Source organism: Ruditapes philippinarum, unplaced genomic scaffold, assembly GCF_026571515.1.
Source record: "Ruditapes philippinarum isolate M1 unplaced genomic scaffold, ASM2657151v2 ctg6359_1_1_1_1, whole genome shotgun sequence".
In the NCBI taxonomy this organism is placed as follows: domain Eukaryota; kingdom Metazoa; phylum Mollusca; class Bivalvia; order Venerida; family Veneridae; genus Ruditapes; species Ruditapes philippinarum.
In genome coordinates this window covers 103,414-130,958 of record NW_026858642.1, presented here as the reverse complement: position 1 = coordinate 130,958, position 27,545 = coordinate 103,414, and the positions used below count along the sequence as shown (strand labels likewise).

The 27,545-nt window shown below is 34.1% G+C and overlaps 2 protein-coding genes across 3 annotated transcripts; both read left to right on the top strand.

Moving 5' to 3' along the window:
• The first annotated feature begins 813 nt into the window (after window positions 1–813).
• LOC132753819 (uncharacterized) lies at window positions 814–16,867 on the top strand. The gene is made up of 8 exons (XM_060744355.1): window positions 814–871; window positions 1,462–2,341; window positions 2,968–3,063; window positions 3,455–3,529; window positions 4,303–4,458; window positions 5,201–5,251; window positions 15,346–15,760; window positions 16,341–16,867. Exons 1-7 carry the CDS (start codon window positions 814–816, stop codon window positions 15,347–15,349), a joined length of 1,320 nt encoding a protein of 439 aa, XP_060600338.1. The 3' UTR covers window positions 15,350–15,760; window positions 16,341–16,867.
• A 928-nt stretch (window positions 16,868–17,795) lies between these two features.
• Window positions 17,796–27,545, top strand: LOC132753813 (uncharacterized). Of its 2 annotated transcripts, none has more exons than XM_060744349.1 (3): window positions 17,796–18,138; window positions 18,523–18,774; window positions 26,236–27,545. In XM_060744349.1, exons 1-3 carry the CDS (start codon window positions 18,109–18,111, stop codon window positions 26,356–26,358), a joined length of 405 nt encoding a protein of 134 aa, XP_060600332.1. In that variant the 5' UTR covers window positions 17,796–18,108; the 3' UTR covers window positions 26,359–27,545. The 2 variants fall into 2 exon arrangements, with proteins under 2 accessions (XP_060600332.1, XP_060600331.1); XM_060744348.1 differs by lacking the exon at window positions 26,236–27,545 and adding an exon at window positions 19,551–20,278.

The following is a 27,545-nucleotide window of genomic DNA, read 5'->3' as shown; positions in this document are numbered from 1 at the left end:
AAAAAAAAATATTGAACATTTACTAAATATGCCAGGTGATTCAGAGCTCAAAATCCGCAAAAGCTTAGTATTGTGTACACATGGTAAACCATACAACATCTGAACATGTCCGTCAAACTGCTACACTTTTATGACGGTATGTTATCATTGTGTCATGCATCATGTGCATAGAGTATGTCAGGCATAGAGTACAATCACCCAAACCTACCGCCCACACCCTTGTAGGTAGTCTAAGCTAGCCCAGGAAGAATCATCATCTGACAGTTGCAGTATGACTGCTTGTTTGTTTGGGGTTGTACGCCTCTACAATATTGCTGCAATATGACTGAAATATGGTTGAGAGGCGTAAAATCTCAAACAAACAACTTTGTCTCTGAGAGGACCATATCTGGTTTTAAACAGTTAAAAAAAGAAGCAAAATTGAATTTGTAGAACTCTCCAATTGAGAATTTATGGCTCCCCTGGTCCTGGGATTAGCAAAACTGCCCAATAAAACCATGTTATATGTCCTCATGGGTATGCAATTAATATGTTATATTAACATGTTTAAGACAGTTAACTGGTTTAAAAGTTGGAATGCAGTAACAGATACTAACCAAGCTAACAAAAAATTAACAAGCTAACCAAAATTAACATCACTTCTAACGTATCTGACTTTAGCTGATTTCATTTAAACTTCATAACCCTTAGTGGTTTTAAAATATATTATACTTTGTACATGTTTCACTATTACCGATAAAGAATAATTCAGTGTAAGTTACTAGAGGTATTTTTGCTTCAATGACAAAGTTACCTTTACACATCTTAAAAAGAATGAAGCAGCAAACCTTAGGTGTAGTGATTGTCATTGAAAATGGTCATGACCTGATTAGTAAATTTGTTTGTTGCAAATTTGTTTGTTAAGTGATTTATAGGTTACAAATATTTGCCTCTAACCGCCTCCGTAGTCGAGGGTTTGAGTCAATTCCTCCTAACAGGTTACCTTTCTGGCGCTGGTTCGATCCCTGGGAGATGCTTTGGTAGTTTAGCGCGGAGGAAGGTAGTCTAGTACTGGTGTAATTCTCCAGGAACAATGGTTTTAGGAAACTACCCGCCTATATGACTGAGATACTGTTGGAAAAAGGCGTAAAATGAAACAAACAAACATTTGCCTCAGAATTTGAAATAGCTGTAACATGCTTGGAAAATTTTGCTTTAATCATGCTAATAGGAGGCAGGTGATATAGCTGTCATTAAGAAAGGTTGGTAATTGTTTAACAAGTATAGTTAAAATGCATAGGTGACCAGGGATTGATATGTCACTGAACTAACTGCCTTGATATTACTGAAATATTTTGGACACAGTGCATTAATCTTCAAACACTCGCACATATTAGACTGCTTCTTTATCTTGTTCTACATGTTTTAAGACTGTCATGACTATTTTATTAAAAATTTCAACCAGTATCATCTGCTTTTTAGATTCAACAGACCTGAAGGACCAGACCAGCATATGGTTTGACAAACCAACAGCAGCACTTGACACAGCAACACTTGACACAGCAGCACTCGACACAGCAACACTTGACACAGCAGCACTTGACACAGCAACACTTGACACAGCAACACTTGACACAGCAGCACTTGACACAGCAACACTTGACACAGCAGCACTTGACACAGCAACACTTGACACAGCAACACTTGACACAGCAACACTTGACACAGCAGCACTTGACACAGCAACACTTGACACAGCAACACTTGACACAGCAGCACTTGACACAGCAGCACTCGACACAGCAGCACTTGACACAGCAGCACTTGACACAGCAGCACTCGACACAGCAACACTTGACACAGCAGCACTTGACACAGCAACACTTGACACAGCAACCCATGACAACAGTACAACATATAACAAACACAAGAAATTAAAACCTGGGACAAAAATTCAATGCGCCACTAAGGGTGAGCAATATAAAAGACAAAAGCAAGCTCTGAGAATGCAAAAATCCAGAGCATTGAAGACCATACAAAAATGTTCCCAGAAATTGTGTAAGCAATCAATTGAACCAGTCGAATTTGTGTTCGTAATGAAGGAAATAAAAAAAAATAAGTATAAGTATTTTGGTACTGGTTCTTTGCTGAAAAAATTGGAAAGTGGCAAAGTACTTCTTGATATGGATGGGAAAAGCAAGAAGTTACCTGTAGATGGGAAAGCAACAACTACTCAAGCCTTGACTCCGGGGAAATACCCCTTCAGCTTCACAGGAAGTCTGGCGGAAGACCAGAGACAGAAGCTGGATAATGTTGAAGTTCAGCCAGCAACTTCAACACCAATGGCTACAAGCATGACAAGGTATGAAATTTCTTAATACTGGACTGTTTGTTCAAAATGCTTATGGGGGGGGGGGGATTTACGCAATGCCTGAGATCCAAACAACCCTACTGCAGTCATCCATAAAGAATCCAACAATTTCAACCCTTTCTTATCCTTGAGAAATCTCTGGAACATGCATGGCTATACGGTGGTTGCTATGATGTTTGCTTTGCCATTTTAATAGGTAGTCCGTCAGCCACAAGGGGCAACCTTCAAAATGTAATAGTCTCCAGATTACAATTCAACTTTGGGAAAACCTTGTTAACTGAGTACAGGATAGGCAAGCTGGTGGTCCGAGTTACAATATCTGGCTTATGATGCAGACATTTTAGCCCATTTTAACATTATTAGTAATTCCAGATTACAGTCAAACTTGTGCTTAAGAATACCCAGTCACACACAGACTTTACCATGTCAACAGTCAAACTTTAAGGCAAAAGTATAGATGAAACTTGAAGTGTAATCTTTACAGCCACAGTCTGGATGGAATAAAAGTGCCATTAATAGAAAGCCCTTAAACCTGTAAAGGGCTTTTCAATATTAAAGGCCTTTAAAAAATTGTTTTAACAAAATACAATGCCTTTACCTTGTTTTAATTTTTACAGCAGCAATGTGACTAAAACTGCTAAACGGAAAATTGCAGAAGCATTTCAAAGTTCAGACTGCAGTGATTCCGAGCCAGAATCCGATGTATATGACATGTAAGCAAAATTTACTGCATATATATTTCATAATCATAATATTCGTGCTAGGAATATTTTTTACTAAAGGAATTCAAAACTGCACAACAATATTAATTTTAACTTGATAGTGTTGCATTAACCTTGTTACAAGTCAAATGGTTTATTGCGGCCAAATATTACTACAGACCAGAAAATATGTGTGATCGGTTTTGGTTTCTTCAGCATGTTCAGTCATTTGTGTGTTCAAATAGTAAATGTTAATTTTGATCTAATAAACAGTAATTTTTGTAAACTACAGCCATGAAATTCAGACCATGTGCACCATCTTACAAGCAGAGATATCAATACTGGCTATATATTTCACTATGCACTCATTCAACTTACAAATTTGTTTTCATTTTGTTGGTAGACTTCCTGTAATGAACAGTTCAACAGACAATATGGGCGATGAAAGTACTGAAGACCTGCAGTTTGGTAACAATATGTAAGTACAACTTTTTTTTTATTGTCTATCCTAAAGTCTTCTTTGTCTTCTTATCATTTCACATCAATACTGACTCCAGTATATTACTTCACATACTGGATTTGCCCAATAGTTGCATTAGTGCTCTGCCATATGCCTGAAATACTGCTAAAAGCAGTGTTAAACACCAAACAAATTAACAAATACTGATTTTCTAAATTTAGGAGAGACTAAAATGTTTTTAGACAGCAAATGGTATAAGCAAACTTAAACAACTTCTGCTCTGTTACAAGTCTACCGAAAAAATGTTAAAGTCTGCAGAAAATTTAGTTGATTTAGTTGTCACCAATTTACCTTTTTGTTTGAATGTTATTCTACAGCCCTATACATAACCTGAGTAATGATAATGTTCACAGGTATATCGTGATGCCTGTATTTAGCTCACCAGTCACAGAGTGAGTTTTTGTTATAGCATTTTGTCTGTCGTCCATCCATCATCCGTTAACAATTGTTTAACACTGTAGAGGTTACATAGATGACTGTATCTTAGTGAAACTCTAGATAATCCCTAGCTCAAATTTTAATCATGGTTATGTAGGGTCAAAAACTAGGTCACCAGGTCAAATTAAAGGAAAAGCTTGTTAACACTCTAGACATCCCATAAACAGCAGCAAAATATATTGTTTGAAAAAAGTGAAATACACTGTTTGGTAAAAAAACTATGACACTGGAGGTTGTGGGACTCACTTACTTGTAATATGTAAGTACTTTAATATCTGCATTTTTTTATGTAGGGCACCAGGGAGAGGAAGAGCCAAAGGTGGTCACAGCAGAGGTGCTCAAACCAGAGGAGCTCGCAGAGGTGCTCGAACCAAAGGTGGGCGCACCAGAGGTGGTCTTAGTCGGAGGCGTGGTAGGGGAAAGGAAACAAGGACTAATGTGCCCAAAATGTAAGTATTGCATTTTGAAATTTTCCGTAGAAGGTATTTGCCCTTGAAAATGACATGTAATAGCAAAAACCTCAGATTCAAGGGCAAATAACTCATAAATTAATTCAGTGACACCCTTTTTTTCTTATCAATATGTTTCTAAGGTTATTTCTTATGATCATGCCAAGTTTTAAAATTTTCTATGGAACAGTTTAATTTTTCCTTCTTTGTCTATATGAGAAAATACGAAACTGTGTGAAAAGATTTAGGTACAGGGATTTTTTTGGCTTATTTTATAGACGTTTATTGGGTCATATTCCCAATTGAAAATAGTATATTATTTTCCCAATCCACAGAAAAAATTCCCAATTGAAAGTTACAAAATAAAAGTATTGAATAAAAATTCTAAAATCTTTGAAAATAAGGGCTTCTTCATTGTAATTAGTGCTTAAATCTTTGAAGATGCCATCCTAGACAGTAATTCTTTGCATCCATTTAATCACTGTAAAATTTCAGTCATGTTTTTTTTCCCCAATTTTTAACAAAACACCGCTGAAATTCCCAATTCTATGGGTATGGGTCATGTTCCCAAAATCCTGGAAAAAAATCCCTGAGGTAGGATAGGCAACAATTTCTTTCATTTTTCTCAGTCCAAACAACATTAAGGATAAGAAATTGTCAAATTAATGTTAACATATATATATAAAAAAAATTACAAGTGACATAGTTACATTTGATACAGAGTATGATTTTGGGGTTGCAGGAACCGATTGATGACTGCCACAAAGATTCTGAAAGATCTGCAGGATAGTCTGTAAGTAAACAATTGTTGCTATAGATATTAAAGTCATGAGAATTATGTGATCCTGAAATCACAACAATTTTCTAATCCTGTTTTAATTTGTTCACCGTTGTGGCAACACACTTAACAATGACTTATCAATGATTGATTATATTTGCAGCTTGTACTTTGTGGTATCCTTACGTTTCACTGTACAGCTTTTGTTTGTGTTTTGCTATTCTCTATTCTGTTCAGGTACTGGCTTTGTGTGGGTGTGTTTTTTAGCTCACCTGTTACAAAGTGACAGGGGGGAGCTTTTGTGATCGCTTTCCGTCCGGCTTCTGGCCGTCCGGCGTCTGTAAACTTTTACTTTGAACGACATCTCCTCATAAACCACATAGCCAATTTTCTAGTGAATGTCTACAAAGTTTGTTTAAATAAAAGCCTTGGAGTCAAAATTGGCCCCGCCCTGGGTGTTATTGATTTTCCTTATATTTTTATAGTAAAAACTTAAAAATCTTCATTGAAAAAAACCCAAATAGCTAGAGTTTAGATATTAAGCATGAAACATCTTACAAAGTTTGTTCAAATAAAAGCTCTGGGGTCAAAATTGACCCCATCCCAGGGGTGTCATTGGTTTTAACTATATGTGTATAGTAAAAACTTAACATTGTGAAACATCTTCTAATGGGTGTCTTCCAAGTTTATTCAAATAAAAGCCCTGGGGTTTTAAGTGGCCCCGCTCCGGGTGCCTTTTATACAGGTGAGCGACCTCAGGCCCATCATGGCCCTCTTGTTTTATTTAGCATTGTTTGATTTGTATTATAGACAAAAAATGATTCTGAATAATAAGCATGTTAAGGCTGTAGAAAAGTTTTAGATTCTCACCCCAAGATGTTCAAAAATGACTCTGGAAAATACTGTTCACGTCCCAAGCATCTGCTCAAAAACTTGTTAAATCAAATAATAGTTATTTAAACTTCTCATAATGTTACCAAAATTAGAACAATTGATATCATCAAATTAGATTTCATGAGCAAGAGCTGATACTTTCTTAAATCAAGTAAGACTTAAGACAGTGAGATACTGTTCAAAAATCTTGTGACTTCATTGCATTATACTTAATTCAACACTCCTTTTTATTTCAGTCCTCTTTTAACATGTTTAAAACAGCTATGCAATGCCCTGTGTGTTACACAAATTTCCAAAGCACTGTTAATCACTAATAGAATAAGAGAACTTTGAAAAATTATTTACAAATTTTTACAGCAGTAAATGGTAAAATAATACATGTTTTAACGTTTGACACTATACCTGAATAGTTTGACACTATACGTGAATCACTGTTATGTTTACATGGTAAAAATTAACCATGTAATTAGGGGTTACATGAGCCAATAAAACTCCCATTAATCCTCCCATCAGACCCTTTGATGAACCAGTATCATTTCAAGGCAGTCAATGATTTTATAGCTCTTGTGACTAACAAGAAGGTGTAATAATATAACTGTAAACAAAATAGAAGGTTTACTGTTAATTTCTGTGAAATCATACAAAATAGTTTTAGATTGAAACTTTTAAATTTATTTTTCTGCCATGTGATAATTTAAGGCATAATGAGCTTATTTAAATGAAAAAAAACAAAAAACAAAAAAAAACATTTTACTCCCCAGTGTATCCTTACTGCAATAATAGCAGACTGCACAGGAAGTATTATACTTCCACTTTGGGGTATATATGTGTCAAAGGTTCAACTCAATATGTGTTATAAAATACACAATTTATACACAAAGATGTTTAATGGGCAGATACAGGCAACAACAACCAAAGAAACAAGGTTTGAGCCAATTGAGCAAATTGAAAATGTGGTGACCAAAGCTCCGACAGAAAATTCCACAAAATTCGTGGGTTCCATCCCAATGAATCAAATGGTCTCCACAAGGAAATGCCTACATTGTTACAATAAAATTGACATGGGTGAAAAGTTGTGTGTATTCACATAGCCTGACTATTAGAACAGAACACATTGTGTCATTGTTACAATATCTTGTGTTTTTATATAGTTTTATTTATTAAAAGTTAGTCTGTAGAGGTTACAAATATTTTTTTCATGTCTACACAATTTTTTTTGTCCTTTTGATATCTTGTCTTACATACTTTATTGTATAATAAACTTTGTAAAGATACACACAAAAAAAACAACAACAATGAAACCAGCAGAATTTCTGGAGAAGGCGGAGTTAAGTAGTCACATGGTAGTGAAATCACAAATCAACATGGCTGTTTCCACCAAAACTACGACTTTCAAATCTAAAAGCTTCTTCACTGAAGATGACGCGTTAGAAATAATAATGAAAGAAAAGTTAGGTGTCACGGCAGTGCAGGTTCGGGAAAAACTAAGAGATATTTTAAAACCAAGCATGGCAAAAAACGCCAAGGAGGGAAAATTTGATTGACTTCAAAACTTTTTCAAGAGATATAATGATTTGTTAGAGTGAATAACAGAGAACAAACAGTTTTTTTTGTGTGTGTTTTTTCTTTATTTTGTTAATATTAATTAGTGTGTAAGCTTTTAGTGTGCTTTATTGCTTGGTACCTGTTTTATATCTAGATCTTTTTGTTTGTAAATATAACTATAAAATTTTCAATCGATTTTTTTTATGAATTTCACCTCAAATATGTTTCTGGTAAAGATCTTAAGATACATAAACATCAGGCAAATTTGTTTTATGGAGACATATGTCAGAAGTGTTTCATGTTCCCCATATCTCTTGTTAAAAATCATATGAGCCGCGTCATGACAAAACCAACATAGTGCGTTTGCAACCAGCATGGCTTCAGACCAGCCTGTGCATCTGTGCAGTCTGATCAGAATCCATGCTGTTCGCTATTAGTTACTCTACTTGTAATAGGGTTGGTAAGCGAACAGCATGGATCCTGATCAGTCTGCGAGGAGGCGCAGGCTGGTCTGGATCCATGCTGGTCGCAAACCCATTATGTTGGTTTTGTCATGGCACGGCTCATATTTAAGAACTTTCAGGTATGCTGGAAATGGGCTGGATTTTTTTCCATGCTTTACCATTGATCCTAGACCATGGACTATTTACCATGGTAAAATGTCCAGCATCATTATGTTGATAGTGCATTGAAACCCCTGGAAAATGTTGCATTATTTCATTGCAATACAGTGTATATCTAAGCAATTTGATTCTTTTTACCCACAGTTGATTACATTTTTAATTTAAATGTCCCTAGACAAAACCAATATGCTGTTGGAGAATAAGAAAGGCTATTATTAAGAACAGTTTTCCGCCCTTATAGATAATGCGTCAGGTACATTGCCTAAATTATAGGAAATATGTACGATCTGCCCTAATACTTAAAGGAGTATCGAAAGATGACAGGAGATGTGACCAGCCCGACTGCAAGGGAAAAAAGGGAGTCTTGCGTTTGATACAGTGCTGTGTTTGTGGACGGTGGTTCCACACAAAATGTTGTGGAGTCACAACAAAATCAGCCATCGAAGATGATTTTGAGTGTGTGTTTTGTTTGGCTGCATATAATTAAAGCTGCATGCCTCCAGATGAGCCAAAATATTTCAAGAAAATAAACCTTAAGAAAAATGTTCTTAGATTTTAAGAATAGTAAAAGTATTCACAATTCAAGAAATAGTTTACATGCTGTATGCAATAAATGACTAATTTTGAATTATTTTTTATCTTATACTGCGTTACTTACGCAATAAGGACTATTTTTTCATATTTTGTTAATTTGAAGTGCTGATTGAAATATGAACATTATTTTCTTTGTTCACTTTACAATATTTTACATTTAAATACATTTTCAAAATGTTCTCTAAAAGTAGCTTGAATCTGGAGGCGTGGTGCTTTACATACATAGGAGACTTTGTATTTCAGTTTATTATTGACAGACAATAATTAGGTATATAAAAATGTTAATGTGTTTTACTTAATGTTTGTGAAGTGTCATATTCAATTGATTTTTAAACATTTTTGGCTTAAAATCCCTATCATAATTGATGAATTGAGTAAATTAAATTATTTATTATTATTAAATATTTTATCATGGAACTCATATGATTTTGTTCAGAAACTTCACTTCAATACAAATCAGTATGGTTAATGTTACTGAGAATATGAAATTAAAAACTATGGCTCCATAGATATTTAAATTCCGAACTACTTTAATCATTACTATATACATGTATACTGCAATACTTTGGTTAAATGTCATGGTTAGATCATTTGGTAATTATGATAATATATATCTAGAGTTTATACCATTACATAAGGGGCACATTTGATAACTTATAAAAGATCAATTTCTCAAAAAAAAGTCAACTTTCCAAGTTAATCACTTAAAAATTGGAATACTGGTCCACCGACAGGTCATGTTAACTATGGATCCAATGAAAAATCCACTCTTGTCTAGGTCAGTATCACTGGCTATTTGCCTCACTGACTTTTAATTTCATATTTGGTATGAGGTATGATTCATCTGATGGTTCTCAAATTTTTGGAGGCATATTGATTACCTTCTTAAACTAGCCATCCAACTAGAAACTTTGGTTTCCTTTATTTGTCTTTAATAGTTATAATAGTTGTATAAAAGTTGTCTTTAATAGTAACATCCTTGTGTTGTCATGAAAATTAGGCTGTTTAAGGGTCAAGGTATTACATACAATATTTTTTTACTCTTTTAGCTACATTTTTATAAATGATGGACACTGAAATACAATAATTAACAAATATGCAGATTCAAGGGTAATCCAGGATCTGAAACCATATACTCTTTCTGGTTAATAGGCGAAATATATTGGTAATCCTCAGTTGTTTTTTTTTTTCATTTATCATGTTCTTTCATATATGAATTACAAACATTCCAGTTACCATACTGTTGTTACATATATCGCATAAAATGCTGCACATGAGTGTAATAAAGCAATTTATATTAAAAAAGATATAACACTAGACATTATTACACTATTGTAATAACACTTTGATGTGACGTCATTTGTGTAAACATAGCGTTAAGGCGCACTAATGTTAGCGTTACATTATAGGAGTGTCAAATGAAAATGACTATTGTTAACAGTTTACTGTTCTTATTTTATATATGTGATAAATAGAATATTATATTTGTGTAGATCAAATACTAAATTTATTGAACTCATTGAATATAACAATATTATGCTCACCAGATGCTTGCATAATATGATTTTATTCAACTTGTTCAATAAATTTAGTTATAAACCAAACCTCATTCAATATCCTCTATGTATTCAACATAATATATTCCATTTTAATAATTATTCAATTCTAAAACAGTAATGTAAACACACACACTAATGCACACACACACATGCACGCACTCACACACACACACATATACACATACATACACAAGCACTCACACATGCTCTCTCATGCTTAAAAATCTTTTTGTCCCCTTTTTTGTATAGTGATGAATACAAATGTTATTAGTTTTCTTTACAGATAGGTTTTTTAGCATTATTAGGTTTTTTTAGCATTATTTTACTCTTGATTTACACGACAATTCTTATGTGACAGAGGATATTCCATTTTGTCTTTAGGTAATGCAATTTGTTCTTCTATTTGTATTGTACTATATAACATTTTTCTAAATATTTCAAAACTAAAATATTTTTGATATCTTAATCCTCAGTTTTGTTCAGCATTTACCTTGAATCAAAATTGACCCAATCACCCCACCCATTCATAAAAATCTTGGACTCTTAAAAGACCTCTTTTAAGGATCATTTTCCACAGGGCAAGAAACATTATGTAATTATGTAAGCTTTTCTTCATAGATCTTTTGAAATTTATTAAGTTTTGAAATTTTCACTAAATATCCAAGACAAGAAGTTTGTAGGTTCTTGAATGGGTCCATCCAATTTTATCACCTTGAAGTTGATCATTTAAAACCTCTTTTATAATATGTTAGCTGATTCACCCGGGACAATTTGTGTATTTTTATGTATTTTTGAAATAAAAGTTACACACCTTACCCATTAAGTATAATGGTGTGGTTTAAAGCTGCATGCCTCCAGATGAGTAAAATTATTTCAATATAACCATACTTGAAAAATATGTACTAAGATTTCAGGAAAAGTAAAATGATTCAAGATTCAAGTAATATTTTACATGTTATTTGCAATAAATGACTGATTTTTCAATATTTACAACTATATTTCTACTGTGTTACTAACGCAATAAGAGCTATTTATGCATAATTTGACCACTTTTTGGTAATTAATGAGGTTATAAAGCGCCATTGAAAATGTGTAAATTGCTTCCTTAAGGTTATTTCACAATGTTATACATTCAAATACATTTTCAAAATTTTCATGAAAATAAGCATAAATCTGGAGGCGTGCTGCTTTAATCATAGTTCTAGTATATTTACTGTTGTACACTGTTATAGATATGTTTTATTGGAGTTTTTGCATGTGCTAAAAATGCAACTTATATCTGGCTGGTATAATGGATTAATATAAGAAATATTATGCTCATCTTTGGAAAAACTACTGTTATTGCAGAACTTTTTTTTTTAAATGTTGAGAATTCAAACTAAATTTGTCTTAATTTGAATATGTTTTGGAATATGCATTCTCTGTTACTGACCTTTCTTAAAAAAAAACTGCAAGTTGTTTTTGTAATGACACCATGTATCTAGACTGTGATAAAATGTGTAGCAGTGTCCCAGTGTGCACTCAAAACTTATAAAACACAACTCTACATTAAAAACATAAACCATAGTTATAAATATCAATGTTTTCAAATATAAAATTTGAGCATAATATATCTTTAAGTTAGGTTAGTTATTTGAAGAATAAATACATTTAATACCTTATATGTGGTTTTTCTAACTTAAGAAATAATATTATTGAGACAGTGTCCCCTGAAACATTCAGGTGTCTGTGGCAAAGGTCTGTCTGTGTGTTCATTGCAAAATAGTGTAATACAATACTTCACCATGATGAGTGGTGTGTCACATGGTAAACCCAGGTCTGTTTTTCAAAGGTTAAGGTCACACTTGAGGGGACGATGCAAATGATTGTCCAGAGTGTAATTTCTTCAGGCAAAGGGTCGCTCGAAAAATACAGGCGTCTGTGGCAAAGGTCAAGGTACTACTTGAGGGTCAAAGGTTGAATAAATTAAACATTCATTTGAGAGTATAACTTCTATATATACATGGCTGGATTTTAATATCACTTAGAATGGGAGAGTTGTCATTTGCAAAATGAAGGTCAAGGTTACAAGAGGTCAAAGGTAAAATTACAATATTGTTTGTTTTGGGTTTTATGTCACATCGACACAGTATAGGTCTATCGCGGCGTTCCAGCTTTACTGGTGGAGGAAGAACTCAGGCGCCCTTCCATGCATTATTTCAGGCACGAACGGGCACCTGATTAGAACCACCAGCTAGCTGGAGAGCTTCCTCACATGAAAGAATCCAAAGTCCCTGTCGGGATTCGAACCCAAAGCGGTGAGGGGCAAGTGGTCCCTCTATTAAAAAACCTATTAGGAGAAAGATTGTTTACTTAACTTTTAAATGATGTTTTTTACAAAAAATATTCTGAAGTATATAAATTATAAATTCTTCCTTTCTCTACAAATTCACATACAAATTAGTACTTTCATCAATAAAACATATTATTTTCCTTGAGTGGATTAGTACTTTCATCAATAAAACATATTATTTTCCTTGAGTGGAGCTAGGTCTGTGACCGTGAAAATTTTAAAAAATGAAATTTTTATGAAAATATATAAAAAGCAATAAAATTAACCACTACCATTTATATATAATTATGGGTCGAGTTCGTAAAGGGCCGAAATTTGTTTTAGAGTTGACCCTGATTTCTGGATAAGTGGGGCTTTTTTTGCCTTTTATTACATTATATATAGAGCAAGGCAGGCTATTATCGAACCCTTAGATGACCTTTGTATTAAATACTGGATAATTATGTCAGACAATGATGCTGCACTGCAGTTGATTGCGATAATAAAAATATTCATTATTGCAAAAAAAATTTAAGAGGGGGGGGGGGGGGGTTGGGGGAGTTTCTGGGGACTGAATTGCCTTGGTACCCATACAAATATAATTTGTTATGGTCCAAATTGTCAACGGTCCATTTGATAGTCACACAGGATACTTATTATTATATGTCCTTAACAGATTGCACTTTCTTGATTAATGATGAAACAAAGCCTTATGGTGAAACAAAACCTTTTAAATAATATATAATGTTTACATTTTCTCATAATGATCGCTATATTCAATCCCCACCCACCTGTCCACCACTATTTTTCTTATTTATTATCAAATATGATAAAATTATGTTATCACAGAAGTAGCTCTTAACATCATATACTGATCTGTGTTATTAATTGATAATTTTAAGTCTGCAATTTTATCATTAACAGTAAACTTGCAGTTCTCATGACTTGCGAGTCTCATGAACCCCAACATGAAATCGGCAAGTCATTTCGAAACCGGAAACGGAACTTGCATATCTCATGGTACTTGCACATCTCATACGACACCGGCAACCTACTGAAAGGGGAAACGAACATTTTTTAGAACAGGTTCAAAAGCACATGGACAAAATCAACGCAGCCTGGGCTACTGTTCAGAAAGAATTAGATGTTGATGTAGATAATAATTATACAAGTCTTGCACAGTTAAATATATCCATTGACTTTAAATTTAGAAAATTTCGTAGACTATGCTTTGAATATTCAGATTTTTTAGACAGAACACGTACCGAAGACAGCATGAGGAGACTTCGGGAATTCGGTCATACAAACAAAATGAATTAGATGATAGTAAATGTGTTCACTCGAAATCAAGCAGAAAATCAAAGAGCAGCTCTATTTCAACATCAAGTTCATTGGCTGCAAATATAGGGCGGAAAAAACAGCACTTGCTTGTTTGGAGGCAATTTTATGTTTTTTATTGCTTATATGACATTGTAAACAACATTCCCATGGGACTTTGTCAAACTATCCTTCAAAAGAGAAACATGTAAATCTAACATGCAAGATTTTCTTACAGCACAGTCTCTCTGGAATTTTCGGCAGTCAATAAAAGGCAGGTTTTTTCATCAGTGTTTAATTCAGTTAACATCTCCATAACTTTCCTGACAATTTTCCAAAACTCTTATCGATTTTTAGAAATTTTTATTAATTTTGTTAATATTTTTATATATCATGTGACTTATCATCTTACACAATCTTTATGCTTTAGATAGATTTATTTTTGTAAATTTTATCCTGATGAAGATCCAGATAGGTTCAAAACCGGTAGATCTTTATTAAAATTTTGTTCACATTTATCCGGTGTTGACATGTGGTTTCTTTGTATTCTTTCTTTTCATCCAGTGTTTAATTTAGAAAAGATAAAGGGTTATTTTTATAGGCAGCTGATAATATAAAATGATCTTGTTCAATTGTATTTATTTTTTTACATATGCAAATGGCTTAAAGTAAATTTATTATTGCCATTTTTTTTTTTTGGAAGACTTGAGATAACGTGTGGGGTATTTATTGCATGACTCAGACTGCAATTTAGTGGTAAAATCTAGATTTACCATGTACATTATATAAATAAAATATAGATGAATAATAAATAAATTAAGTAATAACATGCACCTGATCAAAATACGATACTTAATTTTGACTTCATTTTTTTTCTTTTTCATTGATAAAATATAAGAGGTTCACAATTTACTAGAAAAAGGAATGCCCCAAGCCGGCTAGTGGATGAAGGAGTTGAATCTCATGCTAAAACTGTTGATAGCCAAAATGATATCCAGAAAACGGTCCCTGTTGCAGTTGGTGGCTTGGAGGTGCCAGTTTAGGTTAATCAGCCAACCCAACCTGTTGGTTCTACTACTAGTTCTGCTTCAGGTGCTGATGTGTTAGGTAATATATTACCTGAAGTAGCACTTTTCGAACCCTGAACGATCCCTTCAATAAGATCAGACTTTGGGTTAGCAGTCACTCAGATAGTTCGGGATAAAGTGAGGTCAGGCCAATATGTTTATACACAATGTATTATAATTCTTTAATTATGATTTTTAGATGAAGCTGCAGAAAATGTGGCATATGAAGAAGCAGAAGTTGGATTGGAGATAGATGATGGTATGATTGAAGAGGAGTTGGAAATAGATGAAGATGTACCGAGATTCAGTTCAATAATAAGGTTTGTACACATTATTTGGACAAAGCAATTTATCATGCACTCAGGATAACGGTATGTTGCTTTTAGTATATTAATACAGAACCGTACATGAAGTACGGAATTTTGTTATCTTCCTTTCTGGAAAACACCGTGAAGAAAAAAGTCGAATTCATTTGCAGAGAAGCATTTCTTTTTTAATTACTATTTTCTTCACTTATTAACAGTATTTCTTTTGCACAATTGATACCTGATTATAAATAGTCCATTTTGGCTCTGTATACATGTCATGTTTATTGCAAAAAAAGTTTATAGACGGTAAAAGAATTTGGTCACGTTGCCATCGCATGCTCTATGATGACGTCATAATTACAATTATTAATTCTTGAAGAATATTCTATTTAATTAGTACAAAAACACATGTTTTAATCATTGTCAGCTAACATGATATGTTGGTTTTTGAACACGGGTGCCTTAGCGGCCTACGTATAAATATTTATTAATGACTTAAATTTACGACTTTAAATTTAATAATTAGATATAGAGCTAGATCTATTTGATACGATGAAGTCGTCATCATCAGATGATCTACTTCCAGTACAACTAATAATAATGATAATAATAATAATTAAAAAATAATAATATTAAATAAATAAAAAAATAAATAAAAATAAAATAAATAAACTAAATAATAAATAATAAAATAAAAATATCTAGAATCTAATAATAATAGATTCTATATAGAATATCTAGGTAGATAAATAAACTGGTATTTTATTTATTGATTAATTACCAGCTAATCTGGGATTAGAACCTAGTGCCCGAACAGCCTTACTAATGTCAACTGATTATTTAATATCTTTTTAATTTTCTATTAATAAAATTATCTTTGTCGTAGATGCCAAAAGCAAAACCAAGGTCAAGGAAGACTAGGTCGGAATTAAGAGAAAATAATCAACAAGGTGTCCAGCCCCTGCATCAGCAGGTCTTGCAGCGTAGGGCATGTCAGTCACCCCCTGATGTCCAACCACCTGTACAGCCTCCTGTGATTGTACAGCAACCTGCTGTCCAGCCTTTTTTTGTTGACATACAGCAACATGTTCAACCACCTGTCAGTCAGCCTCTTTGAATTACGACATCTCAGGAATGTGAGGATTTAAGTAAATCCACAAGATGCATAGTTTAACTTGAACAGTTGAAAGTCTTAGCTAGTATACATGTAGAAAAATGTTCAACACTTGATTGTACAAAATCTCCAAAGATTCCTACTGACTTTGTGGGATCTGGTTTGTATTTGATATGGGTATGTCTCTCATTTTTTTAATTAATTTATTAATACATAACTTCATTGGCCTTTGTTTAAGTGAATTCTTTATGAATTATTATTATCAGATGGAGAACATATGTCAGATGTTGGATTAAACCTACTTGTTTAAGAATGCATTAAAGGTACATTTTGCAAAATTTAATATAATATAAGAAAAAAGTAAGTTGGTAAATTAAAAACAAAAAAGATTTTTAACAAATTTGAAGGGCAAACATGTTAAAAAATTCAATTTCAGGTTCATATCAAAGTTAATTTTACAGAAAAAGTACTTAAAAAGGTGAATCAAAGCAGTAGGTAAGTTTCAAGTATTTTCTTTTTAAACTTTTATGGCAAACACTCAAAGTAAATTTATTATAGCCCCTTTTTTTTTTTTGAAGGCAAAAAACCTTGAGAATAACCCCAGGGGGGGGGGGTATTTATATTTCCATAAAACTCAGGGAACTTGCAATTTTTTAAAATTCTTAAGATTTACCCCAAATTTTACATTATATAAATTGAATTATAGATGAAAATAAATTTAAAATTTAAGAAATAAATTTTGACCTATAAAAAAGGATACCTATAATTTTGCCCCAAAATTTTTTTTTTTTTCAATTTTTTAAAATATAAGTTGGTTTAAACAAAATTTTAAATTTTTTTAAAGAAAAAAAATGCCCCAAAGGGGCCGGCTAATTGAAGGGTTGAATTTGAAAAAATTTGTAGATTTAGCAAATGATAAAAAAACTCCTTTGTCTTGGCTTGAAGTGGCCTTTTCATTAAATAGGCCAAGCCCCGGTGGGGCCAATTTTGGCCCAGGGCTATTATTTGGAAATTTACTAAGAGCACTTTTAACCCAATAATACCTTAGTAAGTCTAGTTTTTGGGGTTTGCTCCAAGATGTTTAAAGTTTTATACAATGAAATTTATGAAAATCAATTTAGATTTTGCCCAAGGGTATTTTTGAAACTGGAAGGTTAAAAGAAGAGGCAAAATATTAAGTTGGGTTTTGGTTTTAAAGAAGGATTAAATTAATAATGTCCCAAAAAACATTACAAAATATGGCCCCATTTGTTCATATCATCTTGTAGAATGTTTAGGTATCTCTTCCTACATTAATTATAAATATGTCTGATATGTTATTTTTTTCTACATATAGAGCAATGGATCTGAGTCGGAGGAAAGAAAGACAGAGTTGGTTGGTCGAGGACGTGGTAGAGGTAGAGGTGTAAGGGGTCGTAGTTCAGGTGAAAGCGCTTAGTCCAGTAGGGGAAGAGGTAGAGGGAGAGGACGTGGACGAAGCAAAAGCAAGGGTAGAAGCCCACAAAGACTTGAAAAGTCAGACAAGGAAAGAATAGAGGATATGTGGGAAAAAAGGAAAGAGGAAATGAAGGTATAAACAAATCTTTAGAAAGATTTTTATGATTTTATTAAAATACTAGTGTAGATCTAGTTTTGATTATAGTTTACATAATATTGTTTCAACTGTGAACATCTTCATAAAGAAATAAATTTTAAAAGGCATATCTAAAGTAATATTTTAAATTTAATATTAATATGTATTTAGTGGCGTATGCTGTGGTGATGAGACGGGATTAGCTAACAAGCCTCTAGAACGATCTTTATATATTCTTTGATACAACATTTAATAAATAACAAAAATTGCTAATATTAAATTCACACCTTTCATTATAATTTCAAAATTTGTGAATTTAGTGGATCAAAAAAGTTTAAGTAATTTGTCGGAATAGCTTATCATTTTTCTACTTTATTTCAGGGCATTATTGCCAGAGTAGATGAACACAAGTTGAGAGAATTGGTTCTGAATATAATAGAACGTGAGCCAGGACTAATTTTTGACTTGTGCGAGGCAGCAGGGGATGGAAACGGTGGGGATAGACCAGATCCAAAAACACAGACTTATCCTGTCCCTAGTTGGTGCAAATGCAACAGTTACCGTGCAATGCCCACAGACTTGAAGAACAAGTGCTGTGGCTGCTTGCCAAGAAACTGCATAGCAGCTAGACCTGTAAGTATGATTATTTCATCATGTACCAACTGTATGAATATAGGCAGTAACTTCAGCAGTTCACCCATATCAGAGTGCACAAATTTTGCCAATACAATGTACTAAATGATTGATTTGCCAGTCAGCGAATACTTTCAAGGATATTCTGTTTATTATGCAAAGTTTGGATGTAAACAGTCAATAGATGAGTATAACCTGTCAAGTGCAAACCAATAGAATTGTGATCAATCTTATCAAAATGTTGTTATGGATGTTCTTTCAGTACTATCGATATGTTTTAGTAACAATTATCAACAAAATGAAAATAACTATATTAACAGCTTATGAACAATCATCAAATTTATTTAGAAAATAACTAGTACTGACCATTTTCACAAAATTTCAACTGAAGTTATTAAATTTGTCATGGTAATTTGAGCCGCATCATGACAAAACCAACATAATGGGTTTGCGACCAGCATGGATCCAGACCAGCCTCCACATCTGCGCAGTCTGGTCTGGATCCATGCTGGTCGCAAATGTTGGTTTTGTCGTGACGCGTCTCATTTCTGCTAACTTCTAATCATATGAATTTGTTTATATTGTTTATTCCAATCCGTAAATAACTAGTACTGACCATTTTCACAAAATTTCAACTGAAGTTATTAAATTTGTCATGGTAATTTCTGCTTACTTCTAATCATATTGTATCTTACTGTATGTGATCTGCTGTGAATTTTAAAATGCATTTGAAACTGTCTAAAGTGGTCACCTGTATAAAGTAGTCATCTGTACAGCAAATGGACAGGATTGTCCTTGACCTAGAGGTGCTTGCCATTGGCAACAGGTATTATAGAGACATGCTTTGTCGGCACAGTCAGAGGGTAGAGGACAATAATAAGAGTAAACGACACACTGCCTACAGAAACTTTACCTTGTGGAGGCATGGAAGGCTTGGGGCAGGAATTAGACGGGTTATCCCGAGTTGTTGCATTTGGCACAGACATTTAGTGCATTTTTTAAGTAAAAACACACCATATCAAATTTCTTGGCTCTGTATTTTGAAGCTTCAGGCAAAAAGGCCAAAAGTGCCGAGAAATAAAATGTTTAAAATAGTTTATTTGCATAAGACAAAATTACAAATGAACATGTCAAAAGCTCTTATTCTTACTGAAGGACTGCTTTCAGAAGAATGTACTGAAAAAGAAGACGAAATAATCAACAACATAAAAACAATATTTAGAAACTCCAACATATCAAGTGAAGCAGAGACAGTAAATATTCCGACATATTCATCCAAGACTTTGTCTCAGCCATGTTTAGCTGCTGATTTTTCAATGGTCTCTTGAAACACTGGAGATGAATGTGGGACAGGGAAAACTTTATATTATGGTTCATTTGAATGTCCCGGTAAGCTTTATGAAATACAGTGAAACCTCCCTACAACAGCCAGCAACCAGATAGTCAAAATTGTTCAGTATTTTCTGCAAAAAATAGCTTTTATAGGCACTAAAACAGACTTTAAACAAGAAACATGGCAATGCCATGAAACCAGGTTTTCAATTATCACCATTGTAGATAAATATGTTGTATTTGAAATACAAATACAAGCAACAAACAATGTAACTATGTGCAATGTAAAACATGAATAATGTAGGAGGAATTGCCACTGAAGAAGTGTTCACTATAATATTATGTATAAGGAAAAAAACAAAGGGCCATAATTAGGTCAAAAAACTATCCAATCACAAAACCCCGACAATATGTGCCAGGGTGCTTGATGACAAAGCTTCTGTGAAAGTTTGAACAAAATCCGTTGAGAAATGTAGGACGAGTTCAGCACAGAAGAATTTGTTCACTATAATTATATTGATAATTCTGTATAATGAAAAACAAGTTACAAAGTAGACATGAAATAATATATCATATCTTTTTTAAATTACCTCCAAAGATGATATGACCTTTGACTGCCAAATCAAGTTAAAATCATGTAAACAGGATTTTCAATGTTAATGTCACTGTGACCTTGACCTTGGAGCCAGCCATGCGGAACATGCGTTCTGCACGTCATTTTGATGTGGTAAACATTTGTCTGAAGTTTCATCAAAATTCTTCAAATGGTTGAAGAGTTACAGAGCGGACAGGATTTTCAATGTTAATGTCACTGTGACCTTGACCTTGGAGCCAGCCATGCGGAACATGCGTTCTGCACGTCATCTTGATGTGGTAAACATTTGTCTGAAGTTTCATCAAAATTCTTCAAAGGGTTGAAGAGTTACAGAGCGGACAGGATTTTCAATGTTAATGTCACTGTGACCTTGACCTTGGAGCCAGCCATGCGGAACATTGCGTTCTGCACGTCATCTTGATGTGGTAAACATTTGTCTGAAGTTTCATCAAAATTCTTCAAAGGGTTGAAGAGTTACAGAGCGGACAGGATTTTCAATGTTAATGTCACTGTGACCTTGACCTTGGAGCCAGCCATGCGGAACATGCGTTCTGCACGTCATCTTGATGTGGTAAACATTTGTCTGAAGTTTCATCAAAATTCTTCAAAGGGTTGAATAGTTACAGAGCGGACAGGATTTTCAATGTTAATGTCACTGTGACCTTGACCTTGGAGCCAGCCATGCAGAACATGCGTTCTGCACGTCATCTTGATGTGGTAAACATTTGTCAGAAGTTTCATCAAAATTCTTCAAAGGGTTGAAGAGTTACAGAGCGGACAGGATTTTCAATGTTAATGTCACTGTGACCTTGACCTTGGAGCCAGCCATGCGGAACATGCGTTCTGCACGTCATCTTGATGTGGTAAACATTTGTCTGAAGTTTCATCAAAATTCTTCAAAAGGTTGAAGAGTTACAGAGCGGACAGGATTTTCAATGTTAATGTCACTGTGACCTTGACCTTGGAGCCAGCCATGCGGAACATGCGTTCTGCACGTCATCTTGATGTGGTAAACATTTGTCTGAAGTTTCATCAAAATTCTTCAAAGGGTTGAAGAGTTACAGAGCGGACAGGATTTTCAATGTTAATGTCACTGTGACCTTGACCTTGGAGCCAGCCATGCGGAACATGCGTTCTGCACGTCATCTTGATGTGGTAAACATTTGTCTGAAGTTTCATCAAAATTCTTCAAAGTGTTGAAGAGTTACAGAGCGGACAGGATTTTCAATGTTAATGTCACTGTGACCTTGACCTTGGAGCCAGCCATGCGGAACATGCGTTCTGCACGTCATCTTGATGTGGTAAACATTTGTCTGAAGTTTCATCAAAATTCTTCAAAGGGTTGAAGAGTTACAGAGCGGACACAATTTCGTTTGACGCCCGCCCATCCGCCCAGCCGCCCATCCGCCCATCCGCCCGCCATACCCCAATCTAATAACCAGGATTTTCAAAATTGAAAACCTGGTTAAAAAGGATTTTGCCATTCATGAAATGTGCATAAAACTTTGCAACAGAATGTTTTTGGTCTTCAGAAATTAAGCTCATTCAAGGTAAATTTTCTTATTGTTATCATTTTTATTTTTGTATAAAATAGTCTTTAAAACATAGAACTGGAAGTGTACTTGCAAATGGCTCATCATATAAAAATGTGAGCTTTGATGTTATATGAATTTTGGCCTACTTTCACTTTGGACAGACTTTGTGAAAACAAACATGGCTGACAAAGCGGAATCACCTTAAGGCAGCTACCCACTATGTTCCGATGCAAGCTGCCATGTTGGAATGAACGAACCAATGAGATTGGTTGTTACAAATTTGATTGGTGTATCCCACAATGCTAATTATTGTGCATATAAAAAATTTTTTAACCTCATAAATATGTGTTTTACAACATAAATATAATTTAATATTTTTTTTCTAATTATTGTTCATATATTTTTCATTGTCCAAAATTTTTTTTAAACACGTCTTTTTAAGAACATAAATATATTTTATACAACAATTATTATTTTCTAATAATTGACCATAATTATTTTTTTTTGTCCATATATATTGTTTTATTGTCCATAAATATATTTTTTATTGTCCATATATATATTTTCATTGTCCATATATATTGTTTTATTGTCCATAAATATATTCTTTATTGTCCACATATATATATATATTGTCAATATATATGCTTTTTTAACTTCACAAATATGTTTTTAGAACATAAATATAATTTATTGAACAAATATTTTTTTTATACAATTTTGCAACACTCCACACGCCATAGTTATGGATGTTCTTTCAGTACTATCGATATGTTTTAGTAACAATTATCAACAAAATGAAAATAACTATATTAACAGCTTATGAACAATCATCAATTTATTTATAACATAATACTGATTATTTCTACATAGAAATAACTCGAGTTTAGTTTGGTGCTTGGGTTTTTCTTCTTGCTATTTATAGCACATAATCGGATTGGTTCTGTTATTACTACCGTGGTTGAGTATAAATACCAGTCACCGGATGTACAATTCCTTTCCGCTTTTACAAACGAAAGAAACACAGCGTATTTTTTGTATCGTAACAATCGAATAAATCAACAATGCCGGGTTGTGGGAGAGGCGTTAAGAGAAGGTCAACGACTGTGCCTGTTGATCAAGGAAGACAGCGGGTTTGTTTGGAGGAAGACGAGAGTGATAGAAGTACAGATATATGGTTAGTTGGGGATTCTATCATCCATTGGGCTGGCGTTAGGGCAGGCAACACTGGAAAACCTAATTTAAAAACAGGTTAGGTAAAGTGTTAGGATGGTACGGAACCAGGGGTATGTCTTGGGAAAGTTTCCTACATAGCCTACAATTAAAAATTGCTTTTCAAAGTCCACCTTCAATATTTCTTGTTCATTTGGGTGGCAATGATGTAACTGGTCTGTCTATGACACATATATTTAATTTAATATCCCTCGGGGCTTAAGTATGTAGCCAGTACGTTCCCTTCATGTGATGTAATTTGGTGCGACATCTTACCTAGGTTAGATTGGGGAACTCGTCAGGACAAGAAAATAGCCGATGAGAAACGTCGGCGGATAAATCGCCATGGCAGGCAAGTAGTGCGCTCACTAGCGAAAGGCTATATCTTGTCCATTGACATTGATGGTTCTACTCCAGGTTTTTTCCGCAAAGACGGTGTTCATTTATCTGATGTTTGATTAGAGTTGTTCCTAGATTCTTTAAAGGATAGTTTACCTTCTTGCCTTTGAATTTTGGGGAATAAATTTTTTTTTTAAATTTCTTGTGGCGGAGAATTCTGGTAGCCGAGAACCAGTCATGAAAAATATGTTTTTAGAACATAAATATAATTTATTGAACAAATATTTTTTTATACAATTTTGCAACACTCCATAGTTATGGATGTTCTTTCAGTACTATCGATATGTTTTAGTAACAATTATCAACAAAATGAAAATAACTATATTAACAGCTTATGAACAATCATCAAATTTATTTATAAAATAATACCGATTATTTCTACATAGAAATAACTAGAGTTTATTTTGGTGCTTGGGTTTTTCTTCGTGCTATTTATAGCACATAATCGGATTGGTTCTGTTATTACTACCGGGGTTGAGTATAAATACCAGTCACCGGATGTACAATTCCTTTCCGCTTTTACATCCGAAAGAAACACAGCGTATTTTTTGTATCGTAACAATCGAATAAATCAACAATGCCGGGTCGTGGGAGAGGCGTTAAGAGAAGGTCAACGATGGTGCCTGTTGATCAAGGAAGACAGCGGGTTTGTTTGGAGGAAGACAAGAGTGATAGAAGTACAGATATATGGTTAGTTGGAGATTCCATCATCCATTGGGCTGGCATGCAACACGGGAAAACATAATTTAAAAACAATTAGGTAAAGTGTTAGGATGGTACGGAACAAGGGGTATGTCTTGGGAAAGTTTCCTACATAGCCTACAATTAAAAATTGCTTTTCAAAGTCCACCGTCAATATTTCTTGTTCATTTGGGTGGCAATGATGTAACTGGTCTGACTATGACACGTATATTTAATTTAATATACCTCGGGCTTAAGTATGTAGCCAGTACATTCCCTTCATGTGATGTAATTTGGTGCAACATCTTACCTAGGTTAAATTGGGGAACTTATCAGGACAAGAAAATAGCCGATAAGAAACGTCGTCGGATAAATGGCAGGCAAGTAGTGCGCTCACTAGTGAAAGGCTATATCTTGTCCATTGACATTGATGGTTCTACTCCAGGTTTTTTCCGCAAAGACGGTGTTCATTTATCTGATGTTTGATTAGAGTTGTTCCTAGATTCTTTAAAGGATAGTTTATCTTCTTGCCTTTGAATTTTGGGGAATAAATTTTTTTTTAAATTTCTTGTGGCGGAGAATTCTGGTAGCCGAGAACCAGTCATGTTTATGTATAAATTTTTCAAAACTGTTGCTCTCGGTGGTCTCTATGGTACATCCATCGGGAAAAGCGGTTCGTAAAGTATTTACGCTTATGTCTGTAGTCTGGTATATATTTCATCTATTCGATGGTCTTGTTTCGACAGAATATCCTTCTATAAGCTGGAATTACTAGATTACATTAATTTCAAAATTGGAATTTTTTATATGAGTCCTGGGTTTTGCTCAAAGCTTGCGCTATGCTCGGTATTTCCCAGGTGTCTCTTTGGCATTTTTAAGTAACTGAGTATTTGCTTGAAAGTTGCTCCCATTTATTTCCCAATAATGCATTGGCTCCTGTCTATTCGCTTGGAAAAGTCTACCATATGCATTTTATTACCGCATTTACACATTTGGCACCCTCGCATATCAATTATGCAGTCTTGGCACGCATATGCCAGAAGTTATCGCATTTACGCATCTTGGCACCCTTGCATACGGCAATTACGCAATCTTGGCACGCATATGCTGGAAGCAGGTACATCTGTCCTTAAATGCTCAGTAACTTTCGCATGTAACTATTGCATTTACCTGGTTTATTCGATTGCTGGAATTTTCTTTGTTATGCTAGGGACATTTAGTTGTCATATCCTAGCTTGACATACTTAGATGCGGCCAAACATTCCAATACATTTTAATTTCTAGTCATAAACTTGTTTCGAGTCTCGACTTTGTTCCTTATAATGGTATTTTATGTTTATTATTATTTTTGATTACATTAAATAAGTGGTGCATGCTATGCTGGCAACAAGCTCTGAAATAAGCTTGAAATAATTAAATTGATATGTAAAGTTATGAATTTGTTTATATTGTTTATTCCAATCCATAAATAACTAGTACTGACCATTTTCACAAAATTTCAACTGAAGTTATTAAATTTGTCATGGTAATTTCTGCTTACTTCTAATCATATTGTATCTTACTGTATGTGATCTGCTGTGAATTTTAAAATGCATTTGAAACTGTCTAAAGTGGTCACCTGTATAAAGTAGTCATCTGTACTTGAAAGTCTCTTTTGATGTCTACATTGACTGTTTGATTATAGCTTGATTTTTGGTATGTTTTCAGCAAATGGACAGGATTGTCCTTGACCTAGAGGTGCTTGCCATTGGCAACAGGTATTATAGAGACATGCTTGGTCGGCACAGTCAGAGGGTAGAAGACAATAATAAGAGTATATCCTGTCCTTGACCTAGAGGTGCTTGCCACTGGCAATAGGTATTATAGAGACATGCTTGGTTGGCACGGTCAGAGGGTAGAAGACAATAATAAGAGTAAACGACACGCTGCCTACAGAAACTTTACCTTGTGGAGGCATGGAAGGCTTAGGGCAGGAATTAGACGGGTTACCCCGAGTTGTTGCATTTGGCACAGACATTTAGTGCATTTTTTAAGTAAAAACACACCATATCAAACTTCTTGGCTCTGTATTTTGTAGCTTCAGGCAAAAAGATTTGAATATGTGTTTTCTTATATAATTTTCTGAAGAAAAAAAACAACAAAAAACAACTCCCATTGTTATATACTGCATAACATTGTGTTTCTGGAATAGTATTGCTTGGTGGGGAATTCGAGGATTGGGATGGGAAGATTTTATTCATTGTGTTCAACTACCTGTGCTTTTTCGAACACCGCCAAAGGTAGTATTTTTTCATTTAGGGGGCAATGATCTAACAAAACATTCATTACGCTTCATTTTTAAAATGGTACAGGAAAGCATTCAATATATAACATCCGCTTTTCCCCTGACTCTGAATTCGTCTGGGTTGATATTTTGCAGCGAATTAATTGGAGTGTTGGCAATGACGAAAAACGTCTAATAGAAAAGAAAAGGAAACGTGTAAATCAATTTGGGTGCAAAATAATTAGGCTCAAGCAACCATCATTGTGTGCGATTCGATATTGATGAAAGTACACCAGGTTTCTTTAGGAGCAATGGGGTTCATCTATCTGGTGTAGGCCTGGATATGTATATTGATACAATACAGGAAACTTTATTACAAATATTGTAATAAGAATTTTGGGGAAATAAATAATAATTTATTCTGTGGCGGAAAATTCTTTTTCTTAGGTGCGACCAGGAGTCCCTTGCTACAATTTGCGAGTGTCTTTTTTTATACAGGGAGATAAAAAATTCACATTGCATACCTATGGTCGTGGAATATTCCATAGTGGTTGTCTGTGGGTAGACTGCGATTTGTAGGATTCAAAATTACTTATTTGGGTTAAATGGGCCTTCAAGAACTGGCCAGATAGCTATGACTAGGCGTTCTTTGATGAGCTCTAATTTTGTTAGGCCTATCTAATGTTAAGCACTCTATAACTATGTTGCACTGGTGGTTATATCAGGTACGGCGGAGTTCCTTGGCTACTGGTTA